Source organism: Chroicocephalus ridibundus, chromosome 8 (genome assembly GCF_963924245.1).
Source record: "Chroicocephalus ridibundus chromosome 8, bChrRid1.1, whole genome shotgun sequence".
Classification (NCBI taxonomy): Eukaryota; Metazoa; Chordata; class Aves; order Charadriiformes; family Laridae; genus Chroicocephalus; species Chroicocephalus ridibundus.
Genome location: NC_086291.1, coordinates 56,402,563 through 56,422,554, shown reverse-complemented (window position 1 = coordinate 56,422,554; position 19,992 = coordinate 56,402,563). Strand labels below are relative to the sequence as shown.

The following is a 19,992-nucleotide window of genomic DNA, read 5'->3' as shown; positions in this document are numbered from 1 at the left end:
TTCCAACCCCCCTGCCCTGGGCAGGGACATCACCCGCTAGATGAGGTTGCTCAGAGCCCCGTCCAGCCTGGCCTTACAAACTTCCAGGGATGGGGCTCCCACCACCTCTCTGGGCCACCTGTGCCAGCGTCTCAGCAAGTTTTCACAAGTGTCTCACCTTGTTTTCACAAGGGCATGGAGTGATAAGGCGAGGGGTGATGGCTTCAAACTGGAAGAGGGGAGATTTAGATGAGATCTCAGGATGAAATTTTTCCCTCTGAGGGTGGTGAGCCCCTGGCCCAGGTTGCCCAGAGAAGCTGTGGCTGCCCCATCCCTGGAGGGGTTCAAGGCCAGGTTGGACGGGGCTTGGAGCAACCTGGGCTGGTGGGAGGTGTCCCTGCCCAGGGCAGGGGGTGGCACTGGGTGGGCTTTGAGGTCCCTTCCCACCCAAACCATTCTGGGATTCCATGATTCTTACTGCCAGGAAGCTGTGGGCAGATGCAGGCTCAGAGCAGGCTGCAGAGCAGTGTCCCTTTTCCATCGGGAAGGGGAGATGGCTGCAGGCAGACAGGTCAGCCCCTGCATTACCCTGCCTTCAGAGAGAAAGCCGATTGCAGAGAAGTGCACTTCCAGGCAGTTTGGACTAAACATGAGAAATGGAATTAGGTCAGTAATTATTTAAATTAATTTTACATCCTTTGCAGCAGGGCAGACTGCAGTAGCCCTGCTACTCTTACAAATGAATGGTAATTTGCTAGGAAAAAAGAGACATATTAATGATGTCAGCCTTCGTTTTGGAAGTAATTGAGGCAGCAGCTTAAAGAAATCAATGTTACACAGCTAGTAAGCATTATGGTTTTGTTCATATTAACCAGTTCCAAGGGATTATGGATTTTTTTTCCCCTCTCAGCAAACAATAGCAATTCTGAATTAGCTATTATTTTGAGCAGGTAAAAGAAAGATCTTTTCATGCATTGCTTTAGTAAATATTCAGGATTCTTTCCAGTACTCCAATTGCAGAGGCTTGCTAAATGTCCTCTATTAACAGTCATGCAAATCTCAATAAAAGAATTGCTCTGCCAAGCAATTTGCTTTAAGGTATCTCCACTTGTTCCTTTTCTTCCTGAGAAGAATTATTGTTCAGCTCTCGGGATGACGCACGGGGAATGTGCAGATGAGCACACAGGCACTCTGGTTCTTAATTGTTGTAATTAGTTGGAGTTTCGATCACCAGACCATGATTTTTGCATGGATTTTACTACGAATTGTGGCTGTTCATCCTCGGATAGTGAAAATCCGACATTTGCGACACCGCCCGGGATTCTCTTGCCTCTAGTGCTTTGGGGAAAAAATTGGGGTTTTTAATGAAGGGGGAGTTTGCGTGTTGCAAATGCTCAGCGTGTGAACATTTCGGCGCGGATGAACGTCCCTCCCCTCCCGGTTTGCCAGAGAGGGACCTGTGGGCTGGCCGGTTTCAATGGGAGGAGAAGGACACACTCCAGTTGGACTTCCTCTCCCCTTTCCCGCTGGTTTTTGCCTTTGGAAGGCCAAACCCTGCTCTGCACCTGGGATTGTGGGCGAAGCATGGGGCTCGTGTCTCTCACGTGAAATTCCCCCCCAGCCCGCTGTGCAGAATGTGGGTCACCTACTTAGGTTTCAAAGAGGCTTCCTACCGCACCTTGAAGTCTTAAATGAGAACTGTCTTTTTCTATATTGGATACCTCTTTTTGTTCTTCATTTTTAAGAAACCTTAAAAATGAATGCTTCCCCAGAGAATTCGGGCTGCTTCATTTCACCGCCTGTAATAAGAGCTCATCTCACTTCTGTGTAAGAACTAGGGTAGACATATCGGGATGGCTGTTCTGTATCCATCAAAGCAGCTAATTTCTTTAATAGTAATTTGAGATACAGCATCCTTTCACCTCCGCTACCCCCAAAATTCAGACAGGAGCCGTGGAGATTAAGTACCACAGAAGAAGCTTTGCTGTTGAAAGTCACTTCTCACCAAGAAACACGCTTGTGGGTTTAGCACAAGTTTGCTGTCTGAATGCCAGAGGCGTCCTGCGGTCGCGGGGAGGACGGGCTGCCGGGGCGGGCGATGGGGCTCGGTGGGAGGATGGCGATGGGGAGGAGCTGGGGAGGAGCGGGGCCAGCGGCCGGCGAGCGGCTGCAGCGAATGCCACCGCTGCCACCGCCCCCAGGCTTCCCTGTGGGTTTATCTGGGTACCAATGTGCGATTACTGGCACAGGATTAGTCCCAGTTGCTCTCGTTGGCAATACGGAGCAGGGCTTCATTGTTCCCGCAGTTAAATTCAGAAGCAAACGATTAAACACGGTATTTATCTTCCCACCATGCAAAATGCTGTGTTTAATATGGTTCCTTTTTGGAAAGGTTGGATTTACATCTCACGCAGCAGCAGCTGGGCCCTTTGCTCCGTACAGAACCGTTCCGGAGGCAGATACCCTGGCATCGGCGTCCCAGGGCCAGCTGGAGGTCAGGTCATAGAGACCCGCGAAGGTAAATTGTCTGAGGCGATGAAGGGGAACCCGCCTGGGCTCCCTGCCTCCAGGGAGGAGCAGGAGATGCTGACCCGGCCGAAGGGGAGCAGGGCAGCTCCCAGCCCCGGCCGTGGCCTGGGAGAGCTCTGCCTTCCCACCCAGGCGCGGGGAAGAAGGGAGCTCTTTCCATCTCCCAACGCTCTGTGCTCCCCTGCAGCGAGCTGCATCCGTACAGGATTCCTTGTAAATCACCCCTTGTGGCAGCTTGGAACCCCTTGAAATATTTTGTCTGCAGTAATTTCTTTTTAAGGGTATAAATCGCAGCCGTTTTTCCCCGTTTTTTCTTGGCCGAGAATATCCCAACCTTCCCAACGGCCCAGTATGTTCCCCCCCTTTGCAGGCTGTCTGCAGCGGGCAGCACTGCCCCCAGCTGCTTGGACAACTCTTCCCCTGCAGCCCGAATTATGGAAGGCATGAAGGCCTCCTGGTTTTGCCGGGATGATCAAAGGCGAAGTTGGGGCACCTGTGTTAGCCCTGCAAAAGCTATGCCAAGTCCACGCCGCAATAGCATTTTTGAAGAGGAAACTGGTGAGAGGTTACAGGCTGCGGGGCAGCGCGCCCGGGGCTTGCCTTAGGTTGGGTTTGTTTGGATGTTGACTTCACGCTTGATTTTAGACTAATGAAAGGAGTGAGTCCAAAGGAGGGCCGCTGAGCTGGTGCGTCTGGTGTACAAGGAGAAGCTGAGGGCTTCAGGTTTGTTTAACCTGGACAAGAGAAGGCAACGCTGCTCTGGCTCTTCTGTTAGTGCTGGCCTGGAGGTGGAGCTTGGACGAGAGGCCTCCAGAGACCCTTCCAAGCCAAGTGTCCCTAACCGTGATGGCTCTTTTCACCTGCAATTTGTAAAAAGGTTTTCAAAACTTCATTCTGAGAGATCTGAGCCATAAATACTGAGTTGCTTAGAAGGAAAAATGAGTGGGGTTTCCGTTTAGAAGTTAATAGACATATTGTGTGATGAGCAGCACCAAAGTTTGTGCTGGGGTTCATAGGAAATAGCCAAGTTGAGCGGCTTAGTGGCCAAGGACATCGTCACTTCTTAGCTTGTGGGAAGTCCCCAAATTACTGTTCCTTTAATTAAAATGTTAAGGGACTAAGTATGCCTTGTATCTAAGAAAAAGCTTTTAAAATAATTTTTAAGAAAGGAAAATTTTACCGTTCGGCATGATAAGACACTTTAAATTACAAAATTAAAGGTATAGACTTGCTGAGTGCTGCCTTCCTTCCTTTTGTATTTCTGTTCTTCGTTGTCTGTTCCCTGAAGTACTTTTCTTTCAGTAATTGTCAATGAGGGTTTTGACCACAGGGTAAATATTTCTGGACCGAGTCAGGGTGTATTTAACTGGTATGAGACAACCCTGCGAATGTAAAGACGCAGTTCGGGCTGGAGTTGTTCCTGAGCACAGATAGATGGGTGGCCCTGAGGAGTCACAGCAGAGGGCATCGAAAAGGCTGTGTCCAGAGTGAAATAACCACGACTTAATGGACAAGCCTGGTGGCCATCAATAGAGGCTTGGAAATGAAGAGCTGAGACACTGTCAAGTAGTAACACACCAGCCTTTTAGTCCCATGGTGTGCTGTAATTCCAAGGTTAGCAGTTGGTCTCGGATAATATGGTTAATTTCTACAATCAAAAACATCACAAGACCTTATTGCCCTTCCACGTTCCCCCACTCCTCCTTCCCCGGTCACAGCCCCTTGCTCTCCTTCTCCCTCCCTCCTGGTGTCTCCAGGACCCGTATTGCTGCCTGGGCTCTTGGCTCCCCGTCTCCCTGCCGTGGCCCACCCGCAGTGAGCCATCTCCGCCGGGCGCTTTGCCGGCCATAGGCCGGGTCTGGACCGGGGGCACGTCGCGGTGATGGGTGACGTGGGGGCGGCGTGCTGCGGGGCATCGCTGCCGTGAAAACCCACCGGCTTACCTTTCCCAGCCTCGCGCTCTTCTGTGGCGGGCAGAAAATCACCTCCCCTGTTCCCCAGCGCTTCCTGCCTCCTTTCTCCTCATCCTGCCCAGAGGGAGAGGAGCTCAGCAGCAAGATTTGAATTTAGAGGCCTTGTGGGGAATTAGGAGGCAATGTGACTTCTCACCTTCGTGCATTACCATAAGGAAAGGGCACAGTCTTCCTCTAATGACATTTTATGGGCATAAAGCAATGTCGGAAGAGTTGTAGCACGCTGACAAGATGAGCACTGTGCTGCCGTTCATAGTCCAGCGCCGGTGGGGGCTGGGGGTGAGCTGCTCCCTCCCACCTCCAGGGAATCCGCCTGGGAAGGGGGTGCTGGTAAAGAGCCGGCTGCTCCGCTTGGCACAGAAATACGTGGTGGCAGCTTTGGGGAGGTTTTAAGGTAACGCACGCTCCAAAACCACCTGCGGGTTCTTTCTCTGTGGCTGTTGGAGTAACGTGATGTGTGGAGGAAGAAATTTGTGCTCGGGGTGTGTGCTGACAGGGTTACATCTGCGCCGTTTCCACCTTCCGCACACCCCCACAGCAGTCTGCGTGGTAAATAACTCTCCTTAGGAAAACTGCCAGTTCTTCTCCTACCAGCAAGTAAATGAATGAATGAAATGTTGTCTGTTCTTAAAGAAACGAGCCAAGATTTTGAAAGGTGACTTAATTTGGGGCATATGCCACTTGTTCAGCTGTGGGATTTGGGGTTCCGGCCTGGGGCAACAAATAGATCCCAAAGGTTGTATCAGTCTGGCAAAATGAAAGGAGAAGGGAAAGGATTAAAAACAAAAATTAATTTGTTTTTTTTGAATATAAATAGACTGGAAATAGTCACAGAGGGCCCAGCACAGGGCGTGATCCCAGCCGCTGAAATGAATGTCTTTCGAGTGGTTTCAGTGGAAGAAAACTATGTGTGGTTATGGGGGTTTGGGTCTGAGATTTATTTCTGCTCATGCATACATCAGTGCTTTTACGAATTCTTGAACACTAATTTAAGGGTAGGCTGTAAAACTCTTTTCCTTTATTTGCCAGCCAACAACATCTGCTTCTATGGGGAATGCTCCTACTACTGCTCAACAGAGCACGCCCTCTGTGGGAAACCAGATCAGATCGAGGGGTCTCTGGCCGCTTTCCTGCCTGATTTGTCTTTAGCTAAAAGGAAAACCTGGAGAAACCCTTGGAGACGTTCCTACCACAAGCGCAAGAAAGCAGAGTGAGTAGTGGTGAGCGAAGGGTTCGCCAGCTGCGAAGGGCGAAGGGAAGACGGGACGGTGCTGGAGTCACTGCCCTGGCCTGACGTAGAGCACTGAGGCTCAGGAGAGCATCTGCCTGTCTTCAGCGGGGCCGGCTCCTGGGAGGGGACAGAGCACTTTTGAGGGGCTCCAGCTTATGGTCCTGAACCTGAAAGGACCTTCAGTGGCGTAATTCCCTCGTGGGACAGGAACCTCCGGTGGTTTTGACAGGATGGAAGGCGACCTGGCTGAGTCCTGTCGAAGGCAGAGATCCGCTGCCATCAGCAGCCCTCAGCGAGTCTCGCATGTTTTCGTCGTATGACTGATGGTGCAGCTGGTCCCCTAAATCTTGGAGCTATTAGCCAGATAGTTTTCAATCTTGTCATTTTCTTCCTCCTTCATCAGTCACAATCTTTATGGGTTCCTGCATTGCTGGAAGCAGCCGGAAGAATTTGCTGCCTCTACCTTGACCCTGCCCTCAATCAAACATGATACAACTAGATCTTTGCAAAATAACATTATTATTTTTAATACTCAGCAAGCTTTGTACGTCACATAAAATATCAAAATATTGTTTTTTCCAGATGGGAAGTTGATCCAGATTATTGTGAAGAGGTTAAACAAACACCTCCATATGACAGTGGGACCAGAATTCTGGATATAATGGATATGACAGTTTTTGATTTCCTAATGGGTATGTTTCATCTCTTTCAAAAATTAAATGCAACATTTGATTAGAATAAGAACCGTTCCTTTCTACACCGCTCTGCATAGCTCAGCAGTTTGCTAAAGCGTGGATGAAGCTGCATTTACTGTATGTGCCGTTCTGGATGATGATGAGAAAATGCAGATTTACATGGTTACGTATTTCCATCAGCGCAGATTAAAGGAACAGGGATGCTGAGAGATGCAGAGCGGTGACGGATGCAGGTCAGGCTGGTCTCCTCCACAGCGGCCAAGGGCTTCACAGCTGGCTTTAGTGGGTGCCTCCCCCTTGCAGCCCCTGGCTCCTGCACGCCCAGCCAGGGACTGCTCATCACCGGCACGCTGCGTTCAGCCTGCAGTGGTGCTCACTGCTGCTTGCTCCAAAAACCGTCAGAGGGGGGAAAAAGAGGTGTTGCTTTGTCACAAAGGCAGCTGTGGTATGTATCGGAAGTTTTTTCTGTTGATGTAACCTGTTTGGAATAAAACAATTGCTAACAGGCAGGTAGTAGTGACCGATTCCAAGCCCACTCAGTGGCTACCACTGAGATGTCCGCAGGTGAAACCTGTTCTGCTGCAGCCGATATACCTGTAAGGATCCACATACTCGATGCTGGGACACGTGCCAGCACGGACATATGCTCTGCCATTGCCACTGCTGAGATTTCTGCAGTAGGCTGCAGCAGGAAAGGCCGCGTCACAGCTCCGGGGCCGTATGTGGCATCTCTAAGTGGCTCAAGACCCCTGCCATGAAGTCAAAATTCATAGCTTGGCACCAACGCTCTGCACGTTGACCTTGAGGAGCAGATCACGCCTCTGCCTGCGGCGGGTGGCCAAGGAGAGCTGCTCAGCTGCAGGGCTGCAGTAGCATCCTCAGCATCCCCATCCGAGAGCCCTGATAGCCCTGATACCGCTTTGGCTTCCCAGGCAGCCAGAAAATTTGGACAAAGTTCTTAATTGAGCTAAAACAGGATGTTTGGTTGTGGTTCAAAAAGTTTAGTATGATATTAGCAAAGTCGTGTGGATTAAAATCGCTGCTTGGAGGATGCATTTTCCCCTCCCTCGCACCCGGCACGTGTCCCTTGGCTGCTTCACACGCCGTGCTGACCCGGGCTGGAGCAGCAGCGCTCGTTCGCGCTGGTGAAGCTCTGCTGGCTCAGGATGTGGCTACCTCACGGATGACCAGGCTCCTGAAGCAGTTGAGATGCCATCGTACTGGGAGGGATTTCCTTGGCGTACCCCAGGAGGGGGTTGCTGGAAGGGGGGAAGGCTCATTTTGTCTCCCGATGGGTCCCCTAGAGCTCAAGTATAAAAGCTACAGAGAGCGTGGGAAGCTCCCAGTGGCGTAACAGCCCACCTTCCAGCATCCCCACGCTGGGCTTCCCGCAGCAGAAGCAAACTAGCCCAGCGGACCCGTTGCTTTCTCTGCCCTGCGTGGCCATCGTGTTTGGGCAGCGCTGGGCTCCTGGCTGAGCCGTGGCTTTTCTCTCGCCCTGCCCCGCAGGCTCAGCACCGAGCCAGGGCAAGAACAGGCTTTTTTTCTCTTTATTCCTTAGGTAACATGGATCGACATCACTACGAAACCTTTGAGAAGTTTGGAAATGAAACATTTATTATCCACTTAGATAATGGAAGAGGGTAAATACCTTTAATAATCTTTCGGGGCGGGGGGGGAAGTTAGTCTTTATGACAGCCTTTGCCATGTTCTCGCTTTTATCTTTTAACAGGTTTGGAAAATATTCCCATGACGAACTTTCCATATTGGTGCCTTTAAACCAGTGCTGCAGGTATGTTTCCAGAGTTGTTTCCCATTTTATACAGCTGTTTCCATTAATAGGACTGCCGTGCTCAAGGGAATCTTTTATTGCACGTGAGAGGAGGAGGTTTGGGATCCTGCCCGGCGAGCCCGACCCCAGCGAGCCCCGAGCGCTGGCACTGCCCGGCTGGTGCTTTGGTGGGATCAGGACCCTGCAGGAACGTGGCTGGGGGCTGCTGTGGGAGAGGCTTTATTAGGACAATATAAATGTCCCACTCAAGTCAAGTGGAAAACTGTCCCCAGCTCCTTGGGGTGCTTCACAGGGGCTTGCCAGGGTGCCCGTGGCCCAGGATTTTCAGAGGACAGGTGACATGTAGAGGTTCAGCTTTGCCCGGCTGGGACCCGGAGCCAGCTCCGTGTCTGCCAGGCTCTGGGCGTCTGAGCCAGCAGGGGCCACCGCCGCTGCCGCCCTCGCCCAGCTCAGGCCCCTGTCCCGCGCGTGCTGGCACCGGGACGCGTGTCACCCCCGCCAGCTGCAACCGGGACGCGTGTCACCCCCGCCAGCTGCAGCGGGTCCCACCGCAGCGGGAGCAGGGGCAGCTGCTCGGGGCTCCGAACCCTCCCCCTTCCCAAAGGCCGGCCAGGGGACGATGCTCCGTCGCACCGTGGCAGTCGCTGCTTCTCAGCCTTTCAGAGCACGAGGTTTTTACGCTGTTCTCGCCATGCTGGCTACAAGCCTTTTAGCCCTGTCGAGACCAGTAGTGGTGAAAATACTGATTTGCATGGGTTTTCTCCTTTTTCTCGTAGAATAAGGAAGTCTACCTATCTGCGATTACAGTTGTTAGCCAAGGAGGAATACAAACTCAGTCTCTTGATGAAGGAATCTTTACTAAAAGATAAAATAGCTCCCGTTCTCTACCAGCCTCACTTGGAGGCGATGGACAGGCGGCTGCGGATCGTCCTCAAGGCTGTCAGTGACTGCATAGAAAAGGATGGTTATGACAACGTGGTTGAAAATGACTTTAACCCTGATGTTAACACTGGTACGACCGAGAGGTAGTGAAATCGCAAGACTACGTTTTTACCAGCCAAGTAAAGAAGATTCAAAAAAGGAAAAAAAAGAAAAAAAAAGTCTTGCAAAAGACTGTATACGCCACTTTGTGAATTCAGTGAATTCAGAAATGAGATATAATTGTTCCCAAAGTAGGTAAAGTGTAGACTCTGCAAAGGCTTAGTTCATTAAGAAAAATAATGTGATGCTTTTCATTAGTTCCTAAAGAGAGATTATGAGAAGATGCAGAAAATACTCAGATCATTGACAGACAACAGTCTTACAGCAAACACCTCCTGTCCTTTTTGTATAGAAAGGAGGCCTTTACTTAATATTTTGTATTTATATATGGTATATCTATGAAACCCCAGACCTACCTACCAAATTTAACTAAGAGGGACGGCATAGTTTTGTGACTCACACTTTATTTGTGGTGACAGTCCACTTAGTATTTTGTGTTAACCCTTTAAGTGCTCTAATCCACTGTATCTTATTTAAATTGAATGCTTTTTTTCCCCCAGCTACTCAGCATTTAAAGGGTTAAGGCATTATGAACTTTTAAAGGCAAAAAATAATAATTATTATAATAATAAGCAGTGGTTGCCGGAAGGGAATTTCACTAATTGTGCATTGACAGGAATACTTGAATGTTGGTTTTACAAAGTGATGTAAAATGCCAGGTTGTACTATTTGTCCATAAGGAGGTGGCGGCTCTTACCTTTCTAGACTCTCATAGCTGAGCTGCTACTTTTCAACTTTGCTTTTGATAGTTTTGTGTAAATATATACATATATGGGTAAAAAGCTGCTTTCAGCAGCTCTAGGCTTACTTTTGCAGCATTTTTGTGGAATTGTTTGCAACGTGGTAAAAGTGCAATAAAGATATGGCAAAATGTGTAGCCGTCGCGTCTCAGCGGATTCGTTTTTCACTGGAAAGTGTGAAACTGGGCACACGGGCCACGCGCTCCGGGCAGAGCTGTTCAGGCTGTTCTCCCGGGTGTACCAACAGCCAGTGGAGCTGGGGTCGGGGAGCGGGGGTTAACGCACCCTCCGCGCGCTGTAGATCCAGCAGCTCCTCTGACCGGGGTAGCAAAAGCCCTTGCACAACCCACAAAATCCCAGCCTAAATTGTCTGGAAACGTCCTATTCTTCACCAAAAAGTTTTGAATCACGTTCCGCTGAGTTCATGTAATGTGTGTGGAGACTTTCAGCCCAAAAGCAAGCTATAAATTGAAAAAGTGGCTGGTTTTGACTTGCGAAAACATGGTGTGGTGCCGAAGGAATCCCTCATCGCTCTTTTGGGTGAGGAGAGAGTTTATTATGACAATATTCATCACAACTATAATTCACATCTGTCATTTGTTTCATTTCATGTCTGTCTTCTCAGGGATTTATAAACATATACTTTAAAAGCTTGTAGCCAGATAGACTAAATGTAGGCATTTGAGCATATTGAAATTGGGAATGAGAGAAGGAGCTGCTCTATGGTCTCATACACGTCGTAGGTGGTGCGTTACCACTAAAAACCATACGTCTTTGACTGTTTCACCGCCCCTTTCAAACTCCCATGGCTCTCACATACACGGCACACAAAGACAAGAGAACACCTCAGATGATACAGATGTCCATGACCTTGGAAAATTTCTTGGGTTTTTTTTTTTTTCCCTTTCCGAGCCCCACGCGTGGTAGCGAGGGTGTTGTCTCTAACGCAGCGCTTTTGCACCGCAGCTCGCTCTCTGTTAGCCAAAAACCCCAAAACTTAGGATTATTAAAAGGTGAAGAAATGGGTGTTATTATCCTTGCCTTGTCCTTAGTGCCCGGCTGGGGTTTTCCTGCGGGTGCAGCCTTTCCTCACGAGGAGACTGTGCCGGGGTCCAGGCAGGGGCCATAAAATCACCCTGGGGGCGCTGGGGCTGAGCCTGCCCCGGTGGCGGCGCTCGGCGCTGGGCTGAGAGCGGGGCAGGGACAGCGCGGGGCTCTGCTCCGGGGACGCCGGGGGTGCGTGGGGAGCTGCCGGCAGGGTGGCTCCAGCTGGGGGGGCTCTGCAGAAGGCTGCCTGGGGCTGCGGGGATATAAACTCACTGTTACGAACCCGATTCTGGATTTCTATACGCAGGATTAGTGGTGTTTCTCTGGAATAATTAACCAGAGGTCACTCCTCGCCATATGGAGGGTCTCTGGTTTCGTTCCTTTCCTGAGCTTTGGTGCCTCCCCTCACGCGCTCTGTGCTGCAGCTTTCTAGGCCTAAAAATTCTTCTCTCCAGTCCTCAATTAGACACGCAGAAATGCTGAAGGGGAGGCTTTTCTTTGGGATGAGAGATGCCAGCTCCTTGGGAGGAGGGAGATGGCAGCTAAGAACTGGGCAAGGTTTCCTTTCCTCTGGCCTCCGATGAGAAACGGGGGTGGATTCACCCCCGCTGAGCAGTGGGATCCCAAATCGGGGGCCGGGCGCTCGGGCAGGGAATGGCGAGAGCTGGGTTCAGGCCCTCGGTGTGGCCGGGACAGCGGGGGGCACGGGCCCGATCGGGGGGTAATTTCAACAAGTGGAAGGGCTGATGAATTAAAGAAGCGGCGGGGCTGTGTCTCGGTATCTCCCAGGACGCCCTGCCCTGTTTGCCTTCCCGCTGCCAGAGCTTTGACTCGTATTCCATTTTCTACAGGTTTGGGAAGGGAAAAGAATTATTGCCTTGTTCCGATAGCTCTTTTCTCCATGGGCGGGGGGCAGCGGGCACCGCAGACGGAAAACGTGCCGGGAGCCAACCTGCGGCTCTGCCCTTCGGCTCCTGGGCTAATGCAGCCTCGAGAACAGCTCTGTACGGCCCGGGGGGGGGCAAAGCTCTGCTCTGGGGGTGCGTCCGCATCGCCCAGGGCAGGGCTCGCAGCCGGACTGAGCGTCTTCTCCCCAAACCCTCGTGGGCTTTGAGGGCCTTTAGGGAATGGGTGTTGCTCTCCCGGGGGGAAACCCATCCTTCTGCAGGCACCGAGCCTCGCGGGGACGACTGGAGGGTGTCTTTGCGCAGGGCCAGCCTGTTCTGGGGTCTCTGGTGGGGAGGAGAGCGTGGGGCTGGGGGGCGGTTGGGATTGGTCCCGCTCTTCGGCACGCACGCGTCCAGCTGCTCGCCGCGGTGCGCGACGGCGGCTCTGGAAGGGCTGTCACTGCGCGTTAGGTCAGTAATCCATGAGGAACGGAGGATTGGCCTGGCACGCTGGAACATCTCTTTAGGAGCCCTACAAACCTAACAGACGGAAAGATTCGCTCTAAGAAGATAAATAAACGGCAGAATCTCATCGCGTTGTCTGTCTATCTCCAAAAATCGGTGTAGCAACAGCACCTAGGCAATAATGTACCGAGAAATCGGCAGTCGTCTACCAGGGCATACCGTGTTCAGCACAGTAAATATAGCATGCACAATAAATAACAGATAAAAATAGTATACTTCCAAAAGACCTAATTACAACTGTATCTGACAGCCTAGAATAGCTTACTGTATTCTCCTGAGTGATTCAGATGAGCGCCTCATTTTGTTTTGCTGTTTTTCTGTTATTTAAGCATCAAAGGGAATTCACACAAACTAAAAAATAATAATAATAATAAAAAAAAGCTCTCATTGTTTGGATTAGGTACCGGTGCCGTGATCAGCGGCTCCGGGCAGAGCCGTGGTGGCTGTATAAGCTTGAAGGAGATCATGATGGAAGCAACAGCGAGAAGCGTCGCGCGGGAGGGACCTGGGATTTCAGCCTGGCCGGCGCCTCCGGGCGCTGAACTGGAGACGAACTGGTCCTATGGGGCGGACAAGGGAGGAGTGTCCAAAGGGCGTCCTGGTTCCTGCTGCCGGGTCTGTAGGCAGCACCCACAGCTCTGAGGGGACGCCCTGCGCGCCGCTACCGCAGAACTGCATCGTCCCCTTAACCACCCAAACTCCACCCGCAGGCTCTGCCAAGGCTTCTGTGGCCCCAGCCTCCGCCGTTGAGTTCCCAGCCTGGGGCTGGACCTGTACCAGGGCCTTGGTGATTTGCATCCTGATGGAGCAAACGTTCTTCTAGTACTGAATGTAGGACCCCAAAATTCATTTTCCAGAAATTATTCCAGGTATTGGGTGTTTCTACGGACTTTCTTGCCTGTGGTTGTTTACAAAAAGATTTGCAGCTTAATATGCAGAGATGAACATGCAAGAGGAAGATTCTTTTTAAACTGTAAATTGAGTGTTCGAGGGAAATGTTGAGTTGCCTGGGACGAGTTTTCACACGGAATTTCAAGTTATTACCAGTCAGAAGCTGCAGGATTTCTTGAGAATATTTTTTTATGCTAAAAGTGATTCATAGGTAGCCTCCAGCCATAACTCAGTCTGTGACCAGATCAAACTGAATTATCTGCTGCTTCTACATTTGCATCAGGGAAGTACCAATCCAACGCTTTTGGGGGCTGTCTAGAAAAAAATTAAAAGCGCTTCAATTTGGTGGGTGAAAAGACCTGAGAACCGAGGTCAGAGCGGGGCTGGTCATGGGTGGGAACGAGGAATAAGCGCAAAGGAGGGTATGGGTTTGGCGGTACCAGAACCTCCTCCCCTAATGCAAAGGTCAGAGCAAAAGTCTGTGTCTAGAGATTGTCTCCGAGCTGCTGGAATCCGTGCTGGCCGCTGGTTTACCAGCGCCTGTCCCCCTCGGAAGCAGCGCGTGTTACGCCTTGGACCTTGCTGAGACACGGGCCCAGCCCCAGCAGCGGATGGAGCTGGCAGCTGGGGCCACAGCAGAGCAGCTGCGACCGGGGGGTGTCGGGCCAGAGCACTCGCCACGTCTGCGACCGCGGGAATCTGGGTCGCGCCGTGCCCCGGCCACCGCAATGAGTGACCTCGGGACCCCCACCTAAATCCCTCTGCCGCTTCTTCTAGCGAGGGGCTCTCTGGTTGACAGACATACCTACAAAGCCACCTGCAGGCTCCGGGCGACCCTGGCATCGCTTCAAAACACATCCCAGGGTGACTTAAGATAGATCCTACCCCAAAGACGGACAATTTAAACCCTCCGCCCTCCAACTGCCGCTGCTGGACTGACCCTGGCCGTGGTTCCTCCAGAGGTGCTGCTGGAGCCTGAGGAAACACAGGGATCCCTGTACGTCGCTGGGGCACCTGGGTGCCTGCAGGAGGGCCATGAACCAGGCGAGGACTGTGATCTACAGGCATCTCCTGAACCCTCGTGCGCAGCCAGACAACAAAGGAAAGTTAAAGCTGTCAGCAAAATGCAGGCAATGCAGCTGAAGAAGCCCAAGCGGGGCCAAAAAACAAACCCAGAATGTCAAAGGGAAGCCGATGGTGAAATCCTTTCTCGCGGACACCGAGACACACGCCAGGAGCAGCACTTGCTGCTCGGAGCTCAGGCCGAGCTTTGGAAATGGAGGGCGAATGCTCTTCTGGTTTGTAAACTAGGAAAATCAGGCTGTCCAGAATCACAAGCAGCTTTCCTCCTGGCACGTCCACCTTAGCCCTGCACCACAGCGATTTGCGTAACCTCCTAGAGAAGCACCGGGAACCTTTGCCGCAGGCAGCACTCCATCGACAGTGACGCTAAAAGGCTTTTCTGGTTCGCCCACTGAGGGACGTTCGCATCGTTTTCCAGACCAAATCGGAACCCTCTCTGCTGATCTTTGAGCATCTCCTTCCTAACCAGGGAAGTCAGTGGGAGTTTTACAGAAGCAGAATGTAGGGCCGTTATCTTCTCTCACTGCCCCGTTTACAGATGAAGAGCCTCCCTGGCTTTCTCATGGCTTTCTTAGCTATAAGCTTGAATAATTTATTATCATTGTTTATCTTTTCTGTGTATTTCTATCTGTCTGCTTCACTGATTTGCACTGGATTTCCATTTTCAATGGGTGTTTTTTTAGCCTGAATAAACCCCTGAATTAATTATTTATAAATTGAGGCATCTATAGCCAAGTCTTCGCATTGTAATTGGAGCTTCGTTTCGATGCTGGCACTGGCCTTTGGACGCAACCGTTTGCAGCATGTTCCCTTACGCTGGCCATCCCTGCAGGGCCCTCCCTTCGTCACACACCTGCCAGGCGTCTATAGGAGCTTGTGCAATAATTCCTGGGAAATCACTCATTCCTCCCGAGCCCATTCACAAGGGCCTGACCAAGTGCTTTACCCTCGTCGTCCCTCTGAGGGCTGTATTTGAGGACGTCTCTGTACCCGCGCAGATGAAGACCTGCCTCACTACATGTAGACAAGCCTTGCTGAACTTTGCTCCTTACCTTCCGTATAGCAACCCCCTTCCTTTCTTCATCAGGAGGGACTGCAAGTGGTGTCGGGACAAGCAACCCACTTGTCTGGTGTAGGAAAACCCCAATTCTTGTTGATTCGGCACCTACAGATCCCCCCGGCTTCAGCTGTTACCCTGAAAGAGGCACTGAACCTGGGGTTTCGTCCTTCAGCGTTGCTCCAACACCAAGGGGTTTGGCGGGGGTGGTTCTGCCATGGTACCTGTTACGCCTTTTTCCTCCACGTGTTGTCAACAGCCGAAGTGAACAAAGCAACTAGAAATTGGGCTGAGTCCCCCTGATTGCTGCCTGTCCCAAAGGCAGCTGCTCGGGGCAGGGCGAGCACGAGGGGCCTGGTGCTTTCTCCAGGCTCGGTGCAAGAAGTGGACGGAAGCTCTTCTCTCTGAGGAAGCCAAAGTAAGGTTAGAGAAACCTGTGTCACGACTCAGGTGTTTGAACCGTAGCTCCAATAGAAAAACAGTTTTTGCAGTGCTCGGGACGTGTGGTCCCCAGGGCGGATTTTTTTCACCTCTTAAATAGGCGACGGCAGAGCCGCCCCACGACGCCTCCACGCTCACCAGAAATGATCAGAGTGTTCCTGTTGGAGGACCTCGTCTCATGAAGTTAATGGAAACCTCCCCAGTGTTTTGAAGATTCTTTGCGTCCAGCCCAGAGCAGCCGCAGAGGGGCAGAGCTGCCCGCCACGGCTTCTGAGAAACACCGTGGAAATAAGGATGTTAAAAATTAAAAGACCTTAGTGGTTGTACCGGTGTTTTATTTGACTTGGTGGTGGTACCCGCGGCTCCTGGTTAAACAGTAACCCCTCCGCTATTTACACGGGGCTCAGTTTTGTAACAGGTGAAAAGAAATGCTCCCCACCAAGGAGGGAGGCTGAGAAACCGCAAGAAAAATGTAGGGACTGTGCAGCCCTGCGCAGGCTGCCGAGAGGGTACAGACCAGCTGGCAGAACGCTGCACGAGAGCATCTCACAGAGTCACAGGCTGGCAGGGGTGGGAAGGGCCCTCTGGAGATCATCTCCTCCAACCCCCTGCCAGAGCAGGGTCACCCAGAGCAGGTGGCACAGGAACGCGTCCAGGCGGGTTTGGAATGTCTCCAGAGACGGAGACTCCCCCACCTCTCTGGGCAGCCTGTGCCAGGGCTCTGCCACCCTCACAGCAAAGAAGTTGCTCCTCGTGTTGAGATGGAACTTCCCATGGGCAAGTTTGTGCCCGTTACCCCTTGTCCTGTCACTGGCCACCACTGAAAAGAGCCCGGCCCCATCCTCCTGACACCCACCCTTTCAGTATTTACAAGTGTTGATAAGGTCCCCCCTCAGCCCTTTTTTCCAGAGTGAAGAGACCCAAATCCCTCAGCCTTTCTTCATAAGACACGTCCTCACTCCTACCAGAGCATCCTACCTCAAGCCTGCCATGCCCAATTAGCATTTCAAGAGGTTCAGACCCTCCTTTTCCAGGCGGGCACCCTTGGCACCCAGAGTGGCTGGCTCAGCCGTGGAGCGCGGGCGACTGGCAGGTCCCTCGCAGCCGCTGCTGCCAGAGGTGGGGGTGAACCGAGCGGTCAGGCACCACTTCAGCCAGGCCACCAGCTGCTTCGCCATTCCTCAGCCTTCAGACCTACACACCTACACCAGCACAACACGGAGCGGTGGCTTTGCCGTGCTATTTGGGCACCTGAGCTCCCTCGTTCATTGCAAAGCTGCGGAGGCACCGGGACCAGGGGTCTCTCTCTGCAATACGGACCATTGCAGTTGTCCAGATTAAGTCAGGACCCAAATAAGTTTAAAAAGTTATATAAAACAAGGAAACACGCTTAAATAGGACCACTATTTAAATAAAGCGAAGTCGGTAAGAGCTTGGCAATGCACCGCTATCAGTTAGTTTTGGAGAGCAGCTCCTGCTCCCACAGCTTTTGTGCTGCATCGGCACAACCCGCGCACCCTGTTCCCTCTTCCCAGGCAGGAGCGGGGTCTAGCTTCTGCCGTAAACGATGCCATTACAAGGACTACAACCACCACCCTGGGTACGAATCACGTCTGCTTTCGAACACCGCTTGGAGGAAAATATCGGCTCTATCGACCTGTGAACAAGTGGGGACTTTGGTGCCGCCAAACATTTCCAAACCCCCGAGCCGGTGATATTTCCTGGGAAGCTGGACTCCTTGCAGCGGTCGGAGGTGCTGGGGCACATCGTGCCGCTGTGGAGCAGGTCTCGGCAGACTGAGGAAGGAATACGTGTCACTTAACGACGGACGTGAGCCATTCTGCCGGGGTACACCCAGAGGTGCATCTCCTGAGGGCCGCCCAGCACCTGAACCGCTACGGGTGCATCTCCTGAGGGCTGCCCAGCCTCCGAATTGCTGTGGAAAAGAATGTATTTTTAGAACTATCCTCTGAGTCATCGGAGGGGGAAATAAAAGCTCACGACGTGATTCGCTCGAGCAAGAGAAGTTGCTTTCCTTCCAGGGAAGGATCACGTCCGAGTTCCAGATACTCGATGTATGTTGTCCACGTTCATTGCCGCCGCCTCAGTCTTTGCTCAGCGAATGAAACCGTGATGCGGCAAAACGTGTTTTGGAGTAGAGCTGGCAGCCCCTTGACTTCCCGCAGCGCGGATGGGGGGAGGCTGGAAAACCCCCTCCCCGGCCTTTCTCAAGGCAACCGTCCGAAAGCATTTTTCTCTCTCTCTCTGCCTTTCAGGGAACGTACCGCGGGGAGCCGCGTTTTATTCCTTCTCTGCAACATGGTCGAATTTATAGGATGAGATCTGTGATAATTGAGTTCAGAGCCGGATGCTGAGCCTGCCCCCGGGGCTTTCCTGCGAACAAGATGGATTGCCCAGTATGCTTCAGGCAAAAAAAATAATGAATGAATAAATATATACGTGAATAACAGCATGCCTCGTTTTGCCTATCTCTTAGAGAGAGGGGAAGCTAATTCTTTAAGTATCAGGAATGTGCTCATTATGCAAAAATGGCAGAGCAGATGCACATATTCATAATAAGTATATTAAAAATCTCATTTTAGCTCCTAGAGGACAAGTGCAAGTGCAAAATTGGGTGCAATTATATTTATCTTCCCACCTATGGTGCGCTCTCCTTTGAATATGTATTTGTTTGAGCTGGTTGTATCTAGAAGCGTGGAGTTTCCTGTGACTGAAAAAGCAAATTATTCTGACTCCCAGCCTACGACACGCCACCGCAGAGGCTGCACCCAGGGTCCCCGAAGGCCCTAAAAAGGCCCTCTTTGAGTGCAGCTGGTTTTGCATCCAGGCAAGCGCCCGTCTCTGGTGCAGCCGGTGCTGAGCGTGTGTTAACGGCCACACAAACGAGCAGAGGACACAACACAAGTGGGGCTGTTCATCATAACTATCACTTAATCAACCTAAAATGATGAACTGATAATTGGATGTCCTTGCAACGACTGCGCAGAGCCAGAGCCCTGGGTAGGGTCCCTTTCAGAGAGGGAAATAAATCAGACGAGCAGGCTGCTGCGGGCTAAGAGATTAATCTTTGGCATGAGCATGAACAATAGTGGAAATAAGCGTTGCTCATGAGACCATCGGTCTGTGCCTCGGTAACGTGCTTGGTGCTTGCGAATGCGAGGAGCCGCTCTCTCCTGTCCTTAAAGCAGCGTTAAAGACTGTCGGAGTTCTACATGCCCAGGGTTATTAACGGCTGCGGTGGTGAAAACCTGGCTGAGTCCAAGGCCACTACTTCCACAGAGAATTTATCCGCTTTCACTTCAGGAACATAAAATACAGGTGGAGATATAAGACTATCCCCAAACAAGGACTGGGACACTGGGAAGAGACCTGGAGAATGGTCCCACCCAGGCCAGGACGATGGACCAAGTCTTCCACTGGAAATTCAGCAGCAGGAGTATCCTACAATATATACAAAATTCCTTTTAATTCACAGTAAAAGTGGGATTTGTGTTCTCCCGAAATCCCAACCCCTGCACCACCTGGGAAAGCATAACCATTTTTGAAAAATTAAACAAAGTAGTTATGAAAAAATAGCGCTCCAGAGACCAAAAGTCAAATGAATAGGAAGGAAAAGAGGTTTTCTTTCGCCGGGGAAAATTAACAAGAACAAGAAGAAAATGCTGAAAATGTTCATAAACACAACTATTTCCTAAAAAGTGGCCGTATGTATTTTGTCTAGTTTTTTTTTTTTTTTTCCCCTATTTATCTGGTCCCATCACTGTGACTCCCGGAGAAGGCAGAGCCTGAGAAGCCGCAATTCCAGGCCGGGGTGGAAGCGGAGCGGGGGGTTCCCGCAGCCGCGTGTCCCGCAGGAGCGGGGCCCGGAGCCTGGGAGCAGCCTCTGGCTCCCGCGCAGAGGAGCTCTTCGCTTCCAGACTGCTTGTGCCGGAGGAAGGGAGGCGCTGCCCGCCCGTTCCAGGGCGCTATGTAATAGATACCAGCTGAAAATCCGCTTTTCAAGCTTTGGTGAGCCGGGATTAATCGCAAACAGTTTGGCACTGCAGGTTCCCACTTGGCT

The 19,992-nt window shown here is 51.5% G+C and overlaps 1 protein-coding gene across 2 annotated transcripts in view; it reads left to right on the top strand.

The window, feature by feature from the left end:
* The window catches only part of FAM20C (FAM20C golgi associated secretory pathway kinase), a 61,567-nt gene extending 51,450 nt beyond the window's left edge, over positions 1-10,117 (top strand). For both annotated transcript variants that reach the window (XM_063343167.1, XM_063343166.1), the window contains 5 exons: positions 5,511-5,691; positions 6,295-6,404; positions 7,969-8,050; positions 8,140-8,199; positions 8,976-10,117. In XM_063343167.1, coding sequence (XP_063199237.1) covers positions 5,511-5,691; positions 6,295-6,404; positions 7,969-8,050; positions 8,140-8,199; positions 8,976-9,228 — 686 coding nt within the window. In that variant the 3' untranslated portion in view covers positions 9,229-10,117. The remainder of the gene's footprint in view (positions 1-5,510; positions 5,692-6,294; positions 6,405-7,968; positions 8,051-8,139; positions 8,200-8,975) is intronic.
* The last annotated feature ends 9,875 nt before the right edge of the window (positions 10,118-19,992 follow it).